Below are 21,890 nucleotides of genomic sequence, written 5' to 3'. Positions count from 1 at the left end.
TCTGTATTCTGCAAAATGATAAAAGCAACCATGAAGATGTTTTGCTTTAAAAAATTCTTAAACGATAGTCAGTGCTCAGTATTGATGCCCTCAATATACAGGCAGGATTCTTGGGCTGCCTGACGGGTTTCTTATTTCCTTTGGCTGGGTCTAGAATGGTATGAGGCTAGTATCCTTAAATACAAAATACAAAATGTTTCCACACGCTACCAAGGTCCCCAGTCACGTGGAACAGATGCCGAATCAGCCCGCTGCAGACAGGCTGGTCTGTGAACGCCCTACCAAGGTCCTGAGTCGCACGGAAGATGCCTAATCACACCACTGCAAACAGGCAGGTCTCCCATGCCCTACGGAGGTCCTGAGTCACAGGGAAGACACTGAATCACCCCGCTGCAGACAGTCAGGTCTGCGCACACCCTACCGAGGTCCTCAATGGTGCAGAACACACGAGGAATCAGCCTACTGCAGAAAGGCAGGTCTGTGCACGCCCTACCGAGGTCCTGAGTCTCATGGAAGATGCCTAATCACCCTGCTGCAGACAGGCAGGTCTCCCACAGCCTACCGAGGTCCTGAGTCGCACAGAACTTGCCGAATCAGCCAGCTGCAGGCAGACAGGTATGTGCACGCCCTGCCAAGGTTCTGAGTCATGCGGAAGATGCCTAATCACCCCGCTGCAAACAGGCAGGACTGCCCATGCCCTACCGAGGTCCTGAGTCACACAGAACATGCCGAATCAGTCTGCTGCAGACAGGCAGCCACCTAATTCCACACTACAAAGACGCAGGGGACAGCACACCACCAGACCAAGGTACTGAGTCCCACTGTTCCTGGCCCAGAGGTAGGGGCTTCTGAGCCATCGTCCCACTGCTCCTGGTCCAGAGGAAGGTGCTTCCCAGCCACCATTCCTCCTGCTGCTGCCAGCCCAGAGGAAAGGGCTTTTGGGCCACCTTCTGTCCCTCTGCTCCTAGCCCAGAGGAAGGGGCTTCTGGGCCACCACCCTACTGCTCCTGGTCCAGAGGAAGGGGTTTCCCAGCCACCACCCCTCTGGATGCTCCCAGTCCACAGGAAAGGGCTTTTGGGTCACCATCGCTATGGCTGTTCCCTACCCACCTCAGAGGAGGTAATCCATGCAGGCGCTAACAGCCCTCCGCCCCAGTGAAAATGAGAAAACACATAAATAAGTCTCAAAACCAGACTTCCAGATCACCTACAGCAACCCCAAGGGGAAATGAGATGGAACACTCTGATACTCAACCACCTGGACCCACTGGACTGGCAACAAAAGAGGATCTGGAAAAAATGAAATCAGAAATAATTTCTCAGATAACAGGAGAATTTGTGCCCCTAGTGCAAGACATGATTAATAAATCTAGAGAGGAGCTCAGGAACATGATGGAATGGCAATATAAGAAACAAATGGAATCCATAAAACAGATGCAAATAGATTTCCAGGACATGAAAAACTCCACTGAAAGTCTACACAGCAGAATGAGCCAATGTGAAGACAGAATTTCAGATACAGAAGATAAGATTGCAATTAGTGACCAGGAAAAGAAAAATTGCTTCAAAATTATAAGGGAACATGAGAAATCAATCCAGCAGCTGCTAGATGATGCAAAAAAGAATAGCATAAGACTGATTGGGATCAATGAAGAAACAGGAGAGAGTGCAGATGACATAAAAAATCTCTTCACAGAAATAATGGAAGAAAACATCCCAAGCAGGGGAGAGAGCTTGACATACAGATAAGTGAGGCATATAGGACTCCAAATAGCCTTGATAAAAAAAAATCTACACATAGGCATATAATTGTTAAGATTCCAGAAACAGAAGAGAAGAACAAAGTTCTCCAAGCAGTCAGAAAAAAGAAACAAATCACATACAAACAAAAGCCCATCAGAATCACAGCAGACTTCTCAACACCATCAAGGTAAGAAGAGCTTGGAGTGACATATTCCAAGCCCTAAAAGAAAACAGCCTCCAACCCAGACTGATGTACCCTGAAAAACTATCTTTCAAAATTGATGGAGAAATAAGATGCTTTCAGGACAAAGAGCACCTTAGGAACTTCGTGAATACCAAACCAGCACTCCAAAGAATCTTACACAATATCCTAGGAACAGACATTGAGGACCACAACCCCAGGAAGCAAAGCAGAATGAACCCATCTGGCATGACAAGAAATTAAATGTAAGGGGGGAGAACCCAACAAAAAGAAAAAGTCATGGTAATGTGAAGTCAATATGTTTCAGTTATAACCATCAATGTTAATGGTCTCAATTCACCAATCAAAAGAAATAGGCTGGCAGAATGGGTCAAGAAGCAATATCCAACAATCTTGTATGTATGCTGCATACAAGAAACACATTTAATTCAAAAGGAAACTCATAGACTGAAAGTGAAAGGGTGGAAAACAATACTCCATGCAACAGGAAGCCCCCCCAAAAAGCAGGAGTAGTTATCCTCTTTGCAGATCAAGTAGATTTCAAGCCAACACTGATTAAGAAAGATGAAGAAGGACACTACATCCTTGTAAAGGGAAGAATCCAAGCGGAAGAGATGACAATCATAAATATCTATCCACCAAACACTAGTCCACCCAACTACATAAAACAAACACCAACGGACAGGAAAAGTCATATATGCACTAATACAATTGTAGAGGGGGACCTCAACACCCCACTGTCACAAATAGATAGATCAACTAGACTAAAAGTAAGTAACAAAATACTACAACTCAATCGAACTCTGGAACAAATGAACTTAACAGATGTTTACAGAGTCTTCCACCCCACAAAATCAGAATACACATTCTTCTCAGCTGCACATGGGTCATTCTCCAAAATAGACCACATACTCACATATAGAACATGTTTAAGTAAGTGCAAAGGAATTGAAGTTATCCCCTGTATATTATGAGACCATAGTGTGATGAAATTGGAGATCCATAACAAAAGAAACTCAAAAAATTTCATAAACATGTGGAAACTGAACAACACACTTCTGAATAACCAATGGACCACAGAGGAAATTAAAGAAGAAATCAGACAGTTCCTTCAATTAAATGACAATGACAATACAACATATCAGATTCTATGGGACACAATGAATGCAGTCCTACGAGGGAAATTCATAGCAGTGAATATGCATATTAGGAAAACAGAACAAGCCCAATTAAACAACCTGATACTGAACCTCAAGCTTCTAGATAAAGAAGAGCAGGACAACCCCAAAGCTCATACAAGGGAGGAAATTATAAAGATCAGAGGAGAAATCAATGCAATGGAGACTAAGAGAATGATACAAAAAATCAATGAAGCCAAGAGTTGGTTCTTCAAAAGAATCAACAAAATTGACAAACCCTTAGCCAACCTTGTCAGAAAAAGGAAAGAAAAGGCCCAAATCCATGCAATTAGGAATGAAAAGGGTGAAATTACAACAGACCCAGCAGAAATCCAGAGGATCATCAATATCTACTTCCAGAACCTATACGCCAATAAGATGGACAACACAGAAGGAATGGACAGATTCCTAGATACATATGAATTACCAAAGTTGAATGAAGAAGACCTAAAAATTCTGAACAACCCAATATCAACCAATGAAATTGAAAATGTAATTCAAAACTTATCAACTAAGAAAAGCCCGGGCCCTGACGGCTTCACTGCCGAATTGTACAAGACATTTAGAGAGGAACTGCTGCCACTACTGTTTAAACTCTTCAATGAAATTGAAAGGGAAGCAATACTCCCAAATTCATTCCTGGAAGCAAGAGTCACCTTGATCCCCAAAGCAGAGAAAGACCCATCTGAAAAAGAGAGCTATAAGCCAATCTCGCTAATGAACATAGATGCAAAAATCCTTAATAAGATAATTTCAAACAGAATGCAGAAGATCATCAAGAGGATCATACACCCTGATCAAGTGGGATTCATCCCAGGGATGCAGGGATAGTTCAATATACGAAAATCGATCAATGTAATACACTATATCAATGGAGCCAAGGACAAAAACCATAAGATTATCTCCACAGATGCAGAAAAAGCATTTGACAAAATCCAACATGCATTTATGATAAAAACGCTACAAAAAATTGGAATAGATGGTCTCTACCTCAAACTGATAGAAGCCATCTATGAAAAACCAACAGCCAATATCATACTAAATGGTCAAAAACTGAAATCCTTCACACTAAAATCAGGAACAAGACAAGGATGTCCACTATCACCACTCTTGTTCAATATAGTTCTGGAAACATTAGTCATGGCAATTAGACAAGAGAAAGAAATAAAAGGAATAGAGATAGGTAATGAAGAAGTCAAATTGTCATTATTTGCAGATGACATGATACTCTATATAGAAGACCCCAAGAACTCCATCAAAAGTCTTCTAGACTTAATAACCAAATTCAGTCAAGTAGCTGGTTACAAGGTCAACACACAAAAATCAGTAGCTTTCCTCTACACCAATGACAGACTCACTGAGAGAGAAATAGGGCAAATAATTCCTTTCACAATAGCATCCAAAAAACTGAAATACCTAGGAATCATCCTAACGAAAGAAATCAAAGACCTCTTCTCTGAAAACTATGGCACTCTGAAAAGAGAGTTTGAAAATGATATCAGAAAATGGACAGACATCCCCTGCTCCTGGATAGGAAAGATTAATATAGTGAAAATGGCCATACTTCCAAAACTGCTATATAGATTTAATGCAATTCCAATTGAGATCCCAGCAGCATACTTCATAGACCTCGAGAGAACAATCCAAAAATTCATTTGGAACAAGAGACCCAGAATAGCAAAAGCAATTCTAGGTAACAGAGACGTGGCAGGGGGTATCACAGTCCCCAACCTGCAACTATACTACAAAGCTACTGTGAGAAAAACAGCATGGTACTGGCATAGAAACAGACCTGAGGACCAGTGGAACAGATTAGAAGATGCAGAAACAAGGCCAGACACACTCAGCCATCTCATCTTTGACAAAGGAGCCAAACACCCTCACTGGAGGAAAGATAGCCTCTTTAATAAATGGTGCTGGAAAAATTGGGCTTCAACTTGCCAAAGATTAAAACTAGACCTGTATCTCTCACCATGCACTAAACTAAAATCAAAATGGATTAAAGATGTAAATATTAAAATAGAAACTCTGAACCAGTTGGAACAGAGGTTAGGTAGAAACCTTGAAGACATTGGTGTAGGAAAAGATTTTATGAAGAAAACCTCAGTTGCCCATGAACTAGCACAATCAACAAATGGGATCTTTTCTTATTAAAAAGCTTCTGCACAGCCAGAGAAACCACCAGCAGTGTGAAGAGACATCCCACAATGTGGGAAAAAATCTTCACCTGCTCTTCCTCAGACAAAGGTCTACTATCTCAAATGTATAAAGAACTTAAAAAGATCAGACCTCTCAAATTTAAAGACCCAATCCAAAAATGGGCATCTGAAATGAACAGACATTTCTCAGACAAAGAAGTAGAAATAGCAAATAAATACATGAAAAAATGTTCAAGATCCCTGGTCATTTGAGAGATGCAAATGAAAACAATGCTGACATTCCACTTCACTCCAGAAAGAATGGCTCCTATAATGAAATCAACCAATAACAAATGCTGGCAGGGCTGTGTCGAAAGAGGAACCCTGCTCCACTGCTGGTGGGAGTGTAGACTGGTGCAAGCACGGTGGGAATCAGTATGGAGATACCTCAAAGAGCTAGGAGTGGAAGTCCCACTTGACCCCACTATTCCAGTGCTGGGGATCTTCCCCAAAGAATTAAAAGAATCATACCACAGTGATGTATGTGCACCCATGTTCATAGCAGCGCAGTCTGTAGTAGTTAAAACTTGGAAACAGCCCAAATGCCCATCACCTGGAGACTGGATAAAGAAAATGTGGTTTTTGTATAAAATGGAGTACTACTCAGGCATAAAAATATGAGAAATTAGAGACATTTATAGCTAAGTGGATGCACATTGAGGCAATAATCTTAAGTGAAATAAATAGGACACACATGTGTAAATACCGAATAGTTTCTCTGGTGTGAGAAACTGAAAGTGTAAATAAGGACAAAATGTATAATAGGTAATGTGAAATAGGGAGAAAAGGGGCAAAGAGGAAGGAAGTGGGAGGGCTCGGGGAAAGGATAAAAAGGAATTGGATTAATATGAGAAAATGGAAAAATAGGAACAAAATCTTTGTAAATAGGGAGGACTGGAGTGGTTGAAGGCAGGGCTGGGCAAGGGTGAAAAATAAGAACCAAGAGATACTATGTAAAGGTGCAAATTTCCAATGATGAATGTCATTATATTGTATACCTAAAATGTACCAATTATTAGAATGAATAATCGATAATGCAAAATAGGAAGAAAAGGTCCAAAGGGGTAGGGGTAGTGGGAGGGGCAGGAGAAAGGAAAGAAGGGAAAGGAAAAAATGATGAGAAAAGGATAAAATGGAAATAAAATCTTTGTAAATAGGGAAGGGTGGAGGGGGTGAAGGGAGGGCTAGGAATGGGGAAAAAATAAGAACCAAGATGCCTTACGGAAAGGTACAATTCCCAATGAGAAATGTAATTGTGTTGTATACCTACAATGTACCAATAAAAGAATTTAATACAAAGAAAAGTTTCAAAATCTGAACCTTCTTGATTTGTCATAATTCTGTTCAAAACAATTTCAAATATTAGAAGATGTCAGATGTTTGGATTATGGATGTTTAAGCAGTACACATTATGCATATGCTCTAAATCTGAATACAGAAATTTGAAACATTCCTGTCCCCAAATATTACAAAGAAGAGTTTCTAACATTTTTGTGTGAACAGTGAATAAAAGCCATGCCAATACATGTCCACCTTCACCTTCTGCATCTACAGATCATTTATGCATTCTAGATTTGTTTCATTGATTATGTCTGCCTTTTAAGCAATCTAATTCATCTTTGTGGCATTTCCCAAAATTTTGAGAAATTACCCTCCTGACCAATCTTGTTTATGTCCCTATGCATGTGCCCCCTCCCTAGGCTTGAGAAGGACAGAGCAGCCACCAGAGTGAACCTCCTCTGCACCCATTGCTCCAAGCGCACAGACTCTGGGGTGAACAGAGCAGTTCTGTAGGGAGCTGAGCAGTGAGACTCACAAAAGGAACCGGCTCAGCCCCTACAGCCTGGACGGGAACAACCTCAACATCAGTGATCTGCAGTCTGCAGCTGCAGCATGGCTTCCCCGTGGGTCTTGCTGCAAGTGTATGCTCTGGGCTTCTCATAAACCAGAGAGTACAATCCTCACCTCTGTCCTGGAGTTCAAAGATGGATGAGATCCTCAGAGAACAGGGAGGAGTGGGAAGATGGCAGAGGGATGAACTGCACATAACCCGACACAGAAATTGCATCTTGTGTTCCACTCATATTTCTGGGGTTTCTCTACAGAGGCTTCATATAATTTTATTGCTGAGGATGGAACTTTGGTCCTCATATATGTGAGGCCAGGGTTCCTTCACTAAGGTCCATGTCTTGCACCCTGGCTCTGCATTTTTGACCCTTTGAGAAGACCTATATATATTACTATAAAAATCCAATCGCTATCTGGACATGGTGGTGCATATCTATGTCTCCAGAATTCTGGGGACAGAGTAGAGAAATCAATAGTTCTAGACCAAACTGGACATCTTAGTGACTTAGCAGGATCCTGTCACAAATTTAAAAATAAAGAAGAGATAGGGATGTAGCTCAGTGTGAATATACCATAATCAATCTGTAGTACTGAAACACACACACACACACACACACACACTCACACACAAAATAAAGCATACATAGATGCCTCTCACTCCATTTCCTATCCATCTAGAACTTACCCTTTCTTTCCCTCTTTCCCCAGGTTACACCCATTGCTTCCTCACCTCCACACACCGCAGTGAATAACTTGGTTCCCAGTATCACTGTGCTTTTGGACCTGTCTGCTCTTTCCCCTCACCCCTACCTCACATCCCCTGAGAAGGAGGAGTCCACTAAACAATAAAGCTGCGTCCATTTGTGAAAAACATTTCTGATGAATGTGATCTGGAAGACAGGAAGGAGAAAGGATGTCATAGGCATTATTTCCCAGGGAGAAGGATATCCAATATCAGAATGAGCATTAAAATTTTTTCTAAAATCCATGCCTCATTTTCTCAATTAATTATGTCAATAATGTTACAAAAGAATGACTTTACACTTGACATGTCAATTCCTTACTAGGTGGTTTTACACATAAAATACTGAAGTCCTTCATCTATAATGGCAGTTGAAGCATCCAGGCAGAATTTGTTCAAGGTCTTGTCTCAGCCTTTCAGTATTCCCCCATTTTTTCCTCCCATGGCCTCACAAGCAGCCTGGATATTAGTGTTGGGAGACAGACTGTCCGTCTCATCGTAAGATTCAGCTTAGGATACAACAATATGCTTTTGTTTCTATATAACTGCTATAAAAATCCCATGTGACTCATGCTGTTTTCATTTAATTTCTTCCCTTTTTTGGGAAAGGAAGATGTACTGTGCACTATTTCAGATGAGTAATGTTTTATCTTGCAGTATCGGGTGAAAGTAATATCAACACAATAGGCCTTACAGCTGGAGGTACTGGGAAGCACATTCTCAGCATCAGGTGTGGGTCCTATGTTGAAGCTGTCACTTGCTACAGAGCTGTCAAGAAATTGCAGACCTTGAAAATAGAGGCATCTCCTGTGGCTTTATTTTGGTGGCAGTTTTCAAACCCCACATGGTATAATCACACTGACTCATTAGGCTGGCTAGTCCTATAAAGTCTGAGGTCACCTCCTGTGGTGAATGGTCAGTTCTGGAGCCCCAACTCCCACCTTCCACTCCTTTTATCAACACAACACATATGAGAGTATCATGTGTCAATATATATTGTGTATCCATAAATTTATCACTTTGTCTTTTTCTTTGCATAAGATGTGAGTTGAAATAGAGGCTATCAATAAACCTAATTCATAATAGTTTTGCAAGAGTAAAAACAGTTGATATCTTTTAAATTGTTAGAAACTGAACCTAGTAACAGAGTTTTCTAAGTGTTAATGTTGGTGATCACAGCCATTTATCTTAATTATTTTATTATCATGATTTATGGTAACATTCTCATTATTTCCAAAAATTAGGTTTAATCCAATGATGGAAGAATGAAATGACATGGAATATTTATGTCATTTTGGGTGCTGGCTCTTGCTGAACAGACTATATTAAATCATTCTTTTAGATAACCCTCAGTCCTATTTGCATTATCCAGCTGGGTCACTCCTCAGAAATTTTCTGATTCTGCTTGAACTGTGGAAAAATTAATTAACCATGCCACAAAAGAGTCTGTGTTCTAGAGTGGGTTTAAGAATGGTCTGTTTTAGATGAACCATATTCAAAACATGGTAGTGTGCTTCTGGGGGCCTCCATTTATAATGCCCATGCTTTTAGGAGATATTACCTCTTACCAATTACTTGAAGATAAAACATTACTCTCCTGAAATAATATGTACCCGGTTTTCTTTAGCTCAAAAGAAAATAAATGGTGAAAAATAAGTCATGGGGGATTCTACATTTTTCAATTTTGTTTGGAACATAATAGTCAATATTTTAAAATGGTGGACTTTTAAGTGCTGTATCAAAACCAACAGAAGCATCCTTTGGAATATTATAGAAGAGAAAATTTGAATCTATATCCAACTTTATGAAGCTGAAACTATTTGTGGAGCTCAATACTCTGTGATTTTTCTAAGTCCTCCAGCTCATTCTGATGCCATGGGCTAGTTGAGAATCACTATCATAAAATGCAGAAAATATAGTTTTAGTTGTGGTTTTCCTGTTAGCTTGTGATTTGGGGAAATTCTCAAGGAAAATATGGTATATTAATTGATTTGTATCCATTAGTACATACATTGAACAATCCTTCCATGAGACAGACAATCCAGAGTTAGTTGTTTTGATGGTTTTCTGAAGGGAGGGCTGGGGAATGGGGAAAAAATAAGAACAAAGATGCATCATGTAAAGGTACAAGATCCCAACAATGAATGTAACTGTATTGTATACCTAAAATGTACCAATAAACTTAATGGGAAAAAAAGCCAGATGATTTAAGACTAAGGAAAAGGTCAAATAAAAACTTAAATCTGAAGAATTATAGCTGTTGGTATAAATTGGCAGTGGAGTGTTTGCCTACCACACATATGTGTGTGAGTTTAATCCCCAGCAACACACACACACACACACACACACACACACATTCTCAGGCACATGGACACACACAATTCTGAACAATTTTAGCATTGATTTGAAAATGTGTGAAATGGAAAGTTTTGACATCTAACTCTTTTGTTGAAGTCTGGATATTCATCTGCCATCTTCAGAAGATATGGCCAATTCTTCAGTTCATTGACTCTGTTTTATAATTGCATAACCTTATTACACCTTTACAAATATTCTGACATTTATCAATGCAAGAATTTTCAGCAAAAAATATGGTAATATTATAACAAACAAATTTTAAAGAAGAAATAGTTATGATATTTCCAAGGGAATGTGAATGTCTGGGGAGATTTTACCATAAGCAGCAAGCTTCCTTCTCCTAAAAAATTTCAAAAAATAAGAAGGAAAACTTTGTTCTAAATTTTAATAGAGATTTTTGAGTGTCTTTCAGTTCCATAAAATAGAAATCTAACAAATGACTCCATTCATTTGAATGATGAATTACTATTCATATTTATTTATTTTATTACTTTTAGCAAGGCAGAAAATAGCTCTTTTGCATGCTTCTATAAACATTGTTTTATTTTTCCATGATTGTTTAGGGTTTGCATTCTCAGTATGAAAAAGTGACAGTTATTGTGAGTTCCTTAAGTGATGATTAGTCTTCTATGACAGTTTATGTTGCCAGAGCTTATTAAACTCTTCATATTCATACTTTATCAAATTCACCACTGGAAGGCCACTCTAAAATGAAAATTTGCATGCACTTGCTAATTCCTTGAAGGAAACATGAACAGTTTTGGAAGGTAGTGTCAGATGGGAAAAGTAAGACACACAAGCTCATATGCATACATATATTGTTTTCTCTTCTTTTGTTTCTTTATATTAAAATATATTTATGGGGTTACTAGAAGCTTTCAAGAAAGTAAAACTAAAAGTTTCATCTTCTCAATATTAAAAAAAGTTGGCTACATTTATTAAGAAATTTACATTTTGTTCTTCAAAGATACAAACTTGCAATTTTCTAAAGTTTATTGTCTTTTCTTTCTTTGGAAGAGTATAAAGATAGAATTCTGAATGCAATTTGGATGTGTTACCTCCTCTTCCAATTTAGTAAGGCTTTGAGAATAATTGATACAAGTTCTTAGCTAGTGTATGTTTGTAATCCCAGTGCTATTTGAGGCTGAGGTTGTAAAACACAAGTTCAAGACTAACCGGGCGACCTAGTTAAGTTAGAAAGACCCTGTCTCAAAATTTAAAATGCTGGATTCAATTCAGTGTGAAGACCCTGGGTTCAATCCTTAGTACTGTAAAAATAAAAGACAGTAAAATTTCTTTATATGTTTGGTAGAATTCATTGGCAAAGCTCTCAGGTCTTTAGCTTATTGCCAATCAAAAAGTTTTTTTTATTACTGATTCAGCCTCCTCAGAGTACTTATTCTCTCAGGGACAATTTATGACTTTATCCATCAATTCTGAATAACAGAAGGTACATTATAGTTGCACCCTATCCTAGGTTTTGAGATGCATCAATTTACCTAAAAATGTCTGAAGTTTATCCTTATTTGTGGCAAAGTAGTATTTTATTATTTGTGCATTGTTTATTGTATATAAGAAATGCTAGTGAGGATGTGGGGGAAAAGGGACTCTTCTGCATTGTTGGTAGGAGTGTGAATTGGTATAAGTACTATGGAAAACAGTATGGAGATTCCTTAAAAAACTAAAAATAAAGGTTCTATTTGACTCAGCTATTCTGATTCTAGATATCTTCCCCAAAACGTTAATGGCATCATATTACAGTTATATATGCATAGAAATGTTTATAGAAGTGCAATTTATTAAACCATGGAAATAGCCTATATGCTCATCAACAAAATGAGTGGTTAAAAATAATATGGTATTTATATACAACAGACTATTACTCTGCCTTTAACAGATTTATGAAATTTTTTCTTAATGTTGTCCATTTAATCATATGCTAGCAATATTATAATATTATGTATATACGGAGTCTGCCAAACATACATATGCACTTGATAAAGAGAAAAAATTTTATAATTATTCCAATACTAAATTTATTGAGACATCATGAGATTAATACAAGTTACCTTTGGCCTCTACAATTACAAAAAGTGCTCAAAGGGCTGGCCTTTAGCTTCCAGACCTTTATTAGTTTTCTTTTCCTGAAATGCGTATACATTTTTTGGCAGATCTGTATATATAATACATGCTTGTAAAATCTTTTTATACTAAAAATTCAATTAGACTTCCTGACATGATGAAATAGATAGAAATAGCTAAAATGGAAGGTAGGGATTTATTAGAGAAGTTGAATGGGATGTATATGCCAGGGTGGTGAAATGGGGCTGAACAGAAATGAGCGACAGACTTGGATGATGTACAGCTGGCATCAGGAGTGAGGAAATCACTCATGTTGAATTATTCCCCTCCATAGAGTTGGTGTTTAAGGATATATGCTCCTGGGGTAGGACTGACAGTAGTGATTCTGGTAACTATCAGGTTAATGAGGAGCTTTGGAAATTGACCCCTGAGGGATACAGAAACTTTAGGAGTTAGGGTGTGTAACATCACTTAAAAGCCCTGCCCAGTCAGGTGGCAGCAACTGTACTCGCTCCAGAGAAGGATCTCGGTATAGAAGCTCTGAGTCCATCCATGTGTCAGACCGTCCTGAGGACAGATCTTTTGATTTTCGCATGCAAGTGACTTTCTGAGCACCATTTTCAGAGAAACCATCTAGGTAAGACAAAGTCTTTTCATTTATTATTTGAACAAGTGTGCTCATATTGGAGTACAATTTCACCTCATGACAGAAAATTCTTGGATATCCATGTGAGGTGGGTGTGTGAGTTTTTTGGGTAATGAGGTGGAGAAAGAGTAGCTCACTGAGCACTTTCTTGGTCCTCATGTTTCACAACAATAGGAAGAGCAGAAATGACCTGAATAACAACACCTGCAACATAACAGTTCATCTTGCTCCCAATTTTAACCAATGTTATTACAGTGCTGTGTTGTCTCATGTCTCATTAAATGGAAAAATATAGTGCAAAGTGTACACAATTCACCACCTTGACACGCTCCTCCATTGTTCTATTTTCCCCAAGAGAGGCCTCTTGAATGTGGTGGAGGAGCCCACATGCATGGCTGCTAATTGGATGTGTAGTCATCAGCAAGAGGTAGTCACTGTACTACTTATCAGTTGAACAGTGTTCAAGTAAATTGTGCTGAAAATATAGTGGAACAATCTGCTAATTTACATCAAGTAAGGAGAACTACATATAACATTTATCAGAAATTAAACTTATGTAAGTACACTGATTGTAAATGATACACCTATACACTAGGGTTCTGTTATATGAAAAATTTCAGAATACAAAACCATGAAGAAGTTTTGAAGTATAATGGTAAGTTTATTGAAAATTCAAAGAGAATAATATATGCCAACTTAAGTGAAGCTTCCCCCATAGGGAAAAAAAATCAAATTTTTAAAAGAATGTGCTGAAAGGGGCTTCAGACATGCCCTTATTCTTTCCCACAATAAAAATATGTAAAGAAAGCCATGGTGAAATGTGTGGCATTTTGGTTGATATCTAGGGAGTGCCAGCCCTTCAAGATTTTCTACAATTTATCTAATGCATGGATAAGCCTTATGGAAAATGTACACACTTGTAGAGTTTCAATTAAATGTACATTTTCCTCATGTAATTTTTCTGATAATATACTCCTGAATTATACATACACTTTGTGAATCATGTATCTAATTCTTTTAATATTTCATTCATTCTCATTGCAACATATTTTATCATATGTTGATGCCAAATGAATAATGGCATCAAAGAAATTTCTTTCCTCATATTTTCATTTAGTATATGTGCTGCTGAGGTGAGCACTATCCTCATATTTTTATTTAATCAAGATTCCTAAAGATAATTTGAAAATGTATATTCTTCACTGATAATGGCATAGTTCATGGTACAGTTTTTCTGTCTTCTGTTTTGCTTTCTTCAACTACCCCAAGACATCACCACCTTCTGATTGGTGAAAAGTACAGTAAGCTATCGCTCATGAAAGACACACACAGACACACACAGACACATGTTCACACATACACAGACACAAAAGATTGGAAAAGTCAGTTGAGGGCTGACCTTACCTAGAACGATATAAGCTGCTTTTGCTCAATTCATTTCTCAGAACTTTGAAATATCTCTGTGAGGAGTTTAGCCCTGAGAATTGGGGGTATAATTACAAAATAAATATTATGCATTTAACATATACACAGTGCACACTGTAGAAGCACACACTGGAAAGGATTTCCATGCTGCAGGCAATGAACACATTCATTAAGCAGTTTCCTTTATACAAATGCAAAACATCCAGTTAAAGGTTTTATTCCTCTTCTATAAACAACTGCTGGAGGATAGAATAAATTCAGAGCCTGTGACTCTTATTTTCACCAAATGATCATTGGTAACATAGTCATTTTTCTTGTCCCCAGGGGAAAAAACTGCAATGCTCACAAGGGTTGTTCCTATTAGAATGCCTAAATATCTGAATCCAACTAACTTTTTAAAGTCTCTATCTTCTAAAAAGAAAGAATTAATTTTTATATTTATCTTTTTTTCATAAGAGACTCTGCATTTTACCTTTCATAAGTTTACTTAGTAGTTTGTTTGGTTTTTAATTTTATATGATTACTTGTTTTCTAACTCATTAAGGGAAGCTTTTCCCATAGGATTGGAAATAATGTTTTCAATAGAGTTACCTAGATTCTACTAGAATTAATTGCTAAAGCAGATTGTTTGTGTTTCCCAGGGAGGGTCAAATCAGCTTCAACTCTAAAGGCCGTGTTTTCCAATCACTGCTCATGTCCACCTGCATGGCTGTCTTCCACATCCTACAGCTCACTTAACACATAAAGGACAGCACACTTTGAAAGAAAGGAGAATTTTCGGGATTTATTTAAACAAGAAACTATTAAAATTGTATAAGAAATTAATCAAAAATATAGAAACATGTAGAAATGCTAATTCTGTATTATCCAGGGGAGTTGCAGAGATGAGTCAAGAGGATCAGCTCAGAGGTCTCACAATGAGATCTTTGACACAATATTTGACAAACTGTGTAGATTTTTCCATGACATTTGCTGAGAGGTCCATGGTTCTAAAAGATAAACTATCTCATCTGTAAATTGGAAAGACATTCAGATGATACTAGGACTGTCTAAAATAAGAGAACTTTGGTTCACAACACACCATTGTTCCTTAACCCTGGGCTGGGCACTGGTTTGTGGCCTGTTAGGAATCAGGCCATACTGCAGGAGGTGAGCAGCAGGCAGGTGATCAAAGCTCTGTCTGTATTTACAGCCACTCAGCATGGCTTACATTACTGCCTGAGCTCTGCCTCCTCTCTGATGAGCAGTAGCTTTAGGTTCTCATAGGAGCTTGAACTCTACCCTGAACTGTGCATGAAGAGGATTGAGGTTCCAGACTCCTCAAGGCAGTCTAAAGACTGGTAATCTGTGGTGGAGCACAGGTGCTGATGCTAACTCCAGAAAATGGATGGAAATAGTGATTAAAAGTAGCAGAGATGTCCGCACAGAGACCATAATAAATCAATTGCTTGAAGACTCATACTAAAACTCAATCAGTGAGTGACAAGTGAAAATTAAGCCAAACTTGCTAGCCCAGGTTACAGTGGCAAGTGAGTTGATGTATTTCAATTCTACAACTGTATCTGGTGGCAGGGTTTAGGTCAGAATTCAACCCTAATTTCAGTTTGCATGAGACTTGCCTATTATTTTATTGACTTGATTCTGCATTATAGTGAGTTGTATAATTATTTCATTCTATACTACATTACAATAATAATAGAAATAAAAACACAGCACAAGTTAATGCATTTGAATTGTCCCAACCGGCTTCTCCTCCCACAGTCTGTGGAAATAATGTCTTCAATTTCTGGGAATTAGCCTCCAGTACCACAAAGCATGGGGATTCCTGCTCTACAAGAAAAATTTTATAAGTTTATTGTTACATTTCTTTCCATTACCAGGATGGGTAGAAAGAAAAACCCAAGTCTTATGCTTTTTTTTTTTAATCTCATGTTTTGCCACCATTCTGAAAATGGATGGGTATTCAATAAAGGAAGTAGGAGTTAGAAGAGAAAGAAGAAAAGTAGAGGAAGAAGGGGGGGGGAAGAGAAAGATCTGAATATTCACATGGGTTTACAATGTGAATTCTTAATTCTTCTTTATTTTAAGGCACTGTTAGAAACACTTTAGAAATACTAAGTTCAAGGAAAATATATGTTAAACATGGAATTCTGGTCCTTATTCCCAGAGTGCATACAACAGACATCCATAGTGATAACAAGAATTTTCATTTTTATCATGTCCAGTAGAGTCTGGTACTCACCAAGAGACCATTTGTTTCATTTTATTTTTACCCTATCTTCTCTACAGATTCACCAACAACATAAAATTCAAAAACCAAACATCTGTCTCAGAATTCCTTCTCCTGGGACTGACAGATGATCCAGAACTGCAGCCCCTCATCTTCAACTTATTCCTGATTATCTACCTGGTCACCATTCTGGGAAACCTGCTCATCATCCTGGCCATCAGCTCTGACTCCCACCTCCACACCCCCATGTACTTCTTTCTCTCCAACCTGTCCTTCACTGACATCTGTATAAGCACAACCACCATCCCAAAGATGTTGGTGAACATTCATACACAGGATCAGAGAATAAGTTACACAGGCTGCTTCTCTCAACTTTGTTTTGCTTTAATTTTTGGCTGTTTAGAAAATTGTCTTCTTGTAGTCATGGCCTATGACCGCTATGCAGCCATTTGTCATCCCCTGAGGTATACAGTCATCATGCACCCCTACCTCTGTTTCCTGCTGGTTGTACTCTCCCTGCTCATGGGCATTGTGCATGGTCTACTCCACAGTCTGGTGGCACTCCCACTGTCCTTCTGTACAAACATGGAAATTCCACACTTCTTCTGTGAACTTGCTCAGATCATCAAGCTGGCCTGTTCTGACACCTTTATCAATGCCATGCTGATATATTCAGCAGGAAACATAGTTTTTGGTGTTCCTCTCATTGGAATTATTTTCTCTTATGTTAAAATTGTCTCCTGTGTTTTGAGAATGCCATCAGTGGGGGGAAGGTATAAAGCTTTTTCCACATGTGGGTCTCAGCTCTTTGTTGTTTCCTTTTTCTATGGGACAGGTTTTGGTGTGTATTTGAGTTCTACATTTAGTAAGTCTTCCAATAAGAATGCAGTGGCTTCTGTGATGTATATTGTGATCCCTCAAGTTATGAACCCTTTTATCTACAGTTTGAGGAACAAGGAAATGAAGACAGCTCTGAAGAGTCTCATTACTTGGAAGCCTTTTGTATGCTGGGGTCATGGGCTTTGAGTTAGCATTTCTAAAAAAACACAAAATGAGAAAAATACAGGGTGGACAGAAGCCTAGCTCTGTGTCATTAAGATCTTCCAAAGTGCCCACATAATATGATGTCTAAGGATATTTCAACTTGTACTTTGTGCTTCCTTTTGATTATACAATTCTGTGATGTTTGACAAATGATCTCAACCTGCAAACTCTGTTGTGTTGTTCTGATTCATTTAAAGAATGCCATGAATTGAGTCCTCAGCTTTTAAAATTCTTTGTGCAACTGTTTAGCAGAGGTAATTTTGGAGTAGTTCAGCTAATGAAAGCCTGATTGATATCTGGAGACAAACTTCTGCATGGTCCCATAGATAGAGCCATGATTGGTTTTTTTCCCACATGATGCTAACGAACTGGACTGTTATATTCAATTAATTACTGATACTTTCTTCATGCAACTGCATATTTCTGGATTCATATTAGCATCTTCCCTACTCAATGTCATTATTTTTCCAATTCATATAATAAGATTACTTATCAACAGTTTGTGGTGCTTTTGTGATATTTTGGACCTCATTAGAGAAAATACTTTACTTCTCATATGCAAAAGAAATCTTTACACAAATGTGCTGGAACTATCAAAGGAATTATTGTTCATTATTATGATTACACAAATACCATGACTACCTAGTGTCCAAGATTAGGTCTTCATGGAGAACTACATGATGTGGCTTCATTCTAGGATTGGTCTCACAGTCATCGGGTTCTATAGATTCAATCTGAAATGTCCCTAGAGGCCCATGAGTTAAAGGTTTGTCTGCACCATTTGATGATCGAAAAATTATTGTGCCTTTAAGAAGTGGTACCAACTAGGAGGAAATTACCTCACTGGAGGCATGACCTTAATGGATAATGGGAATCAACACAACTCTCTCTTACATCCATACTATTATGAATATCTATGGTCTATCACTTGCTCCTCATGATAATATCTTTGTTCTTCACATGCCCAAAAGCAATCAGGCCATCTGACCATAGACTGAAAACTCTCAAACTTAGAGGCTAAGTAAAGCTTTCTTTTTTAAAAATTGATTGGTTCAGAAATTTTGCTACAGTAATAGAAAAATGACCAGCACATCAGGTAGCTGCAGGATATGGTGATGTCAGACCCAACTTGATCCTAGAGACAAGAAACTGAGTGGCCTTTCCTTGGTCCATTAATGATAGGTAACTCTTTGGAGTAAACCTGCAGATACTTCTCTTTGTTTTTTAATCAAAAATGTTTATGAAAGAACAGGCAATACAAACATAGAAACAAACAATCCCATCTCATTCATATAACATATAGATGACCCCACCTTCTCTATATAACATATAAACCATCCCTCTTCATTTATATAAATATATAAATGACCCACTTATAAGGGACCATTCAGGCCTTGTAAGTGAAAAAATCCCTTGCAGATACTTCTCTTATGGGTTGAATGGTGGCCCTGAAAATGATGCTTCCATACCTTTATCCCTCTCATTTTTGTAACTGTGATCCTCCATGAAAAGAGGGTGCATGCTACTCACATCAAGAAAGGATGTCCTTGTCCTGGATCATTTGTTTCACTCCCATTGTAGTCAGAAGTATTGGTGAGGGAAAACATTAAATACAGGACACATAACTTATAAGGTTATTTTATGATAATTACCTAAAGAGTCAAATGCAAAGGATTGCAAGGGATTAACCACACACTAGAAGCCCAAAGGATTCAACTGAGGGCCTAGATCCCAGATGTTCCCCACACAAGTCCAGCTGAAGGCCTAGAGTCCAAGGCAATAACCTCCTTGAGTCCAGCCAGTGGCCTAGAGTCCATGGCAATGTCTCATGCTTGTCCATATTGAGGATCTGCACCTGGAAGGCCCAAAGGTCAGTGGTGGAAGCCAGAAAATCTACACTGGTGAGATGAAGGATTTGTGCCACCAGGCTGAAGGATCCACATTGGAGCCAGAAAGTGATGCTCATGGCAAAGATCAGAGCTCCCTTGATGAAAACAGCAGCCATTCCCAGGAACATTGAGTCCTCTGAGCTCCTCCTTTGATGAGAACATTCCAGTTTGCATCAGGAAAGCCACCCTCAGCAAGCTTCTCCTAGCAAATCAACAGGCTAAGATCTTTCCCTCCAGCTCTCTTTTTATGGCTATTGGTTATAATCTTCAGGTGGATCCTTCATGCCCAAACCATGCTGATTTAGTTCACCTGGGCATTACAAGTTGACCATTAGTCAATCCACCACAACTACTAAATGCAATTTCACTTATTAAAAGACAAATTTAGAGAATCAAATTGGGTAAACACGGGCAAATTTGATTGCACTACAGTACATGTACTTATTTGTAGGTCTCTAATGCATTCTCACCATTTTATGTGTTTGTATAATATTTTCACCTAATAATGTTTTAATCTTCATGAAGATTCAAGGTTATGGAAAGATACTTGAAAGTCCCTCTTCCTAGGCCTGCAGGCCCCACAGGCCCCGCAGCCCTGCACCTGGCCCTGCTCCTGGCCAGAACCACAGAGTCCAAGTGGCCTCCAGATGGGCCAGGCCTGGCCAGCCTAGCCACTAGTGCTCAGCGGGTTAAGCCAGCTGGAGCCGAGTCCACACACCCTGCCACTCCACTCCCCACTTGCAGCCTGAGCAGGCTGTTGCCTAGACCGAACCAACTGAGACTAGCAGAGCTGCCAGGAGCTGCATGGAGGAGGCAGGGCGCAGGAGCAGATCCACACAGAGCTGCTGCCCCAGCCGTGGGGCGCTGATAAGCCCCCTGCTCCCAGAATGATGTGGTCCTCCTGGGCGCGGTGGGATTTTTTTTCTTTTTTGGCTGTGTGTGTCCAACAAGTGCTCTATTCCCAAGCCAGATTCACTGAGTTCCCCCAGAATGTGCCAGCCACAGAGGGGCAGAACATGGAGATGCCCTAGGCCTTCCAGAGCAGTACTGCCTGAGTCTCCCTGGAGTTCCAGTGGTGGTTCCTGCAAGGGCCCAGGGACACGGAGCCCTAGGGTGGCCTGCAGGCATAGCTCTTGCCTGACCAATACCCTGACCTGCATGGGACCAAGATCAGTAGAGTGAAAGTCCAAGGCAATGGCATCTCCCACAAGCTTCAGATTTACAAAGTCAGGAAAAAGGATGAAGTTCTTTATGAATGCAGGGTGATGGATGCCAATTATGGGGAACTTTAAGAGCACAAGGCCCAGGCCTACCTGAAAGTCAACACCAACCATCATGCCCACAGGATGAAAGCCTTCAAAGCCTCCCCCATGTGTCTGCAGGACACAAAGCCTCGAAAGAACACCTCTGCCACCCTCCCTAGCCTGTCCTACAGCTCTGCCAACCAGGGAACACACTCCACCTCCAGACCACAGGCCTTGGCCAGAATCCCCGAGCAAAGTTGACAATCAGCAAAGAGTAAATCACCTGTAAAACCTACGGAGTGGACAGCAAAGTTGACCCTAAACTCCAAGGACTACTCGGCAACCCCTGTACTATAATTACCTACACCAGGAGCTCCTGCATCATAAGCATAAATGAAAAGGCTATCACACACTTTGTTCCTAATGTTTTCTTTAGCAAATCACTCATCTTTCATTTCAATGAAATTAGTGAGAAGCAATAGGACCTTTTCTTGTTTTGTTTCATTTTTTTTAATTTTTGGTACTGGGGATTGAACTCAGTACTTTACACTTGCAAAACAGGCGCCACTGGAACCACTGAGCTAAAACCCCACCCCCAATAGGACCTTTTCTAATAGCAAGGCCAATTTTTTTCTCTTTTCTTTCAGCAAATAACATCATCATCTTTCTGACTGCTCAGAGGTTGGCCAAAGTCATCATGTAGCTAATTTTTACTGTGGATACCACTGATTTCCTCCCAAAGGACCCACTGTCAACTGCAGAGAAACAGAGATTAGAAGTCTATAGAACCAAAACCATTACCCAACAAAACTCCTTCTGAGGCAAGAACAACATTGTCAATGCTGCAAGTCAACGAGGAGAATGTTGTGTTAAACATGGGGTAATCATGGAAAGTTTACTTTAAACCTTTTTCTTGGACTTTGTTTCTTCTTGTTCCTGATCCCAATTCCCCTTCCATGGTGGGGAGTCCTGCTCACAGCCAATCCCTGTCCATCCTGGGAAGTTTCTATGAGTACATTTTGAGCCCTCTATGTTTCAATGTATTTTAATTCATTTTGCAA

The 21,890-nt window shown here is 39.2% G+C and overlaps 1 protein-coding gene and 1 pseudogene across 1 annotated transcript; both read left to right on the top strand.

The window, feature by feature from the left end:
- The first annotated feature begins 8,552 nt into the window (after positions 1–8,552).
- Positions 8,553–20,453, top strand: LOC101725313 (olfactory receptor 7G1-like). The gene is made up of 3 exons (XM_087199953.1): positions 8,553–8,613; positions 16,651–17,654; positions 20,118–20,453. Exons 1-3 carry the CDS (start codon positions 8,553–8,555, stop codon positions 20,451–20,453), a joined length of 1,401 nt encoding a protein of 466 aa, XP_087056079.1.
- Positions 20,454–20,472: 19 nt separating this feature from the next.
- Positions 20,473–21,186, top strand: LOC101725701 (V-set and transmembrane domain-containing protein 2A pseudogene; annotated as a pseudogene).
- The last annotated feature ends 704 nt before the right edge of the window (positions 21,187–21,890 follow it).

Source organism: Heterocephalus glaber, unplaced genomic scaffold, assembly GCF_053883595.1.
Source record: "Heterocephalus glaber isolate CG9 unplaced genomic scaffold, H.glaber_assembly_v1.0 deba00001733, whole genome shotgun sequence".
NCBI lineage: Eukaryota > Metazoa > Chordata > Mammalia > Rodentia > Bathyergidae > Heterocephalus > Heterocephalus glaber.
The sequence above is the reverse complement of the archived record's forward strand: the minus strand, read 5'-3'. Positions and strand labels throughout refer to the sequence as shown.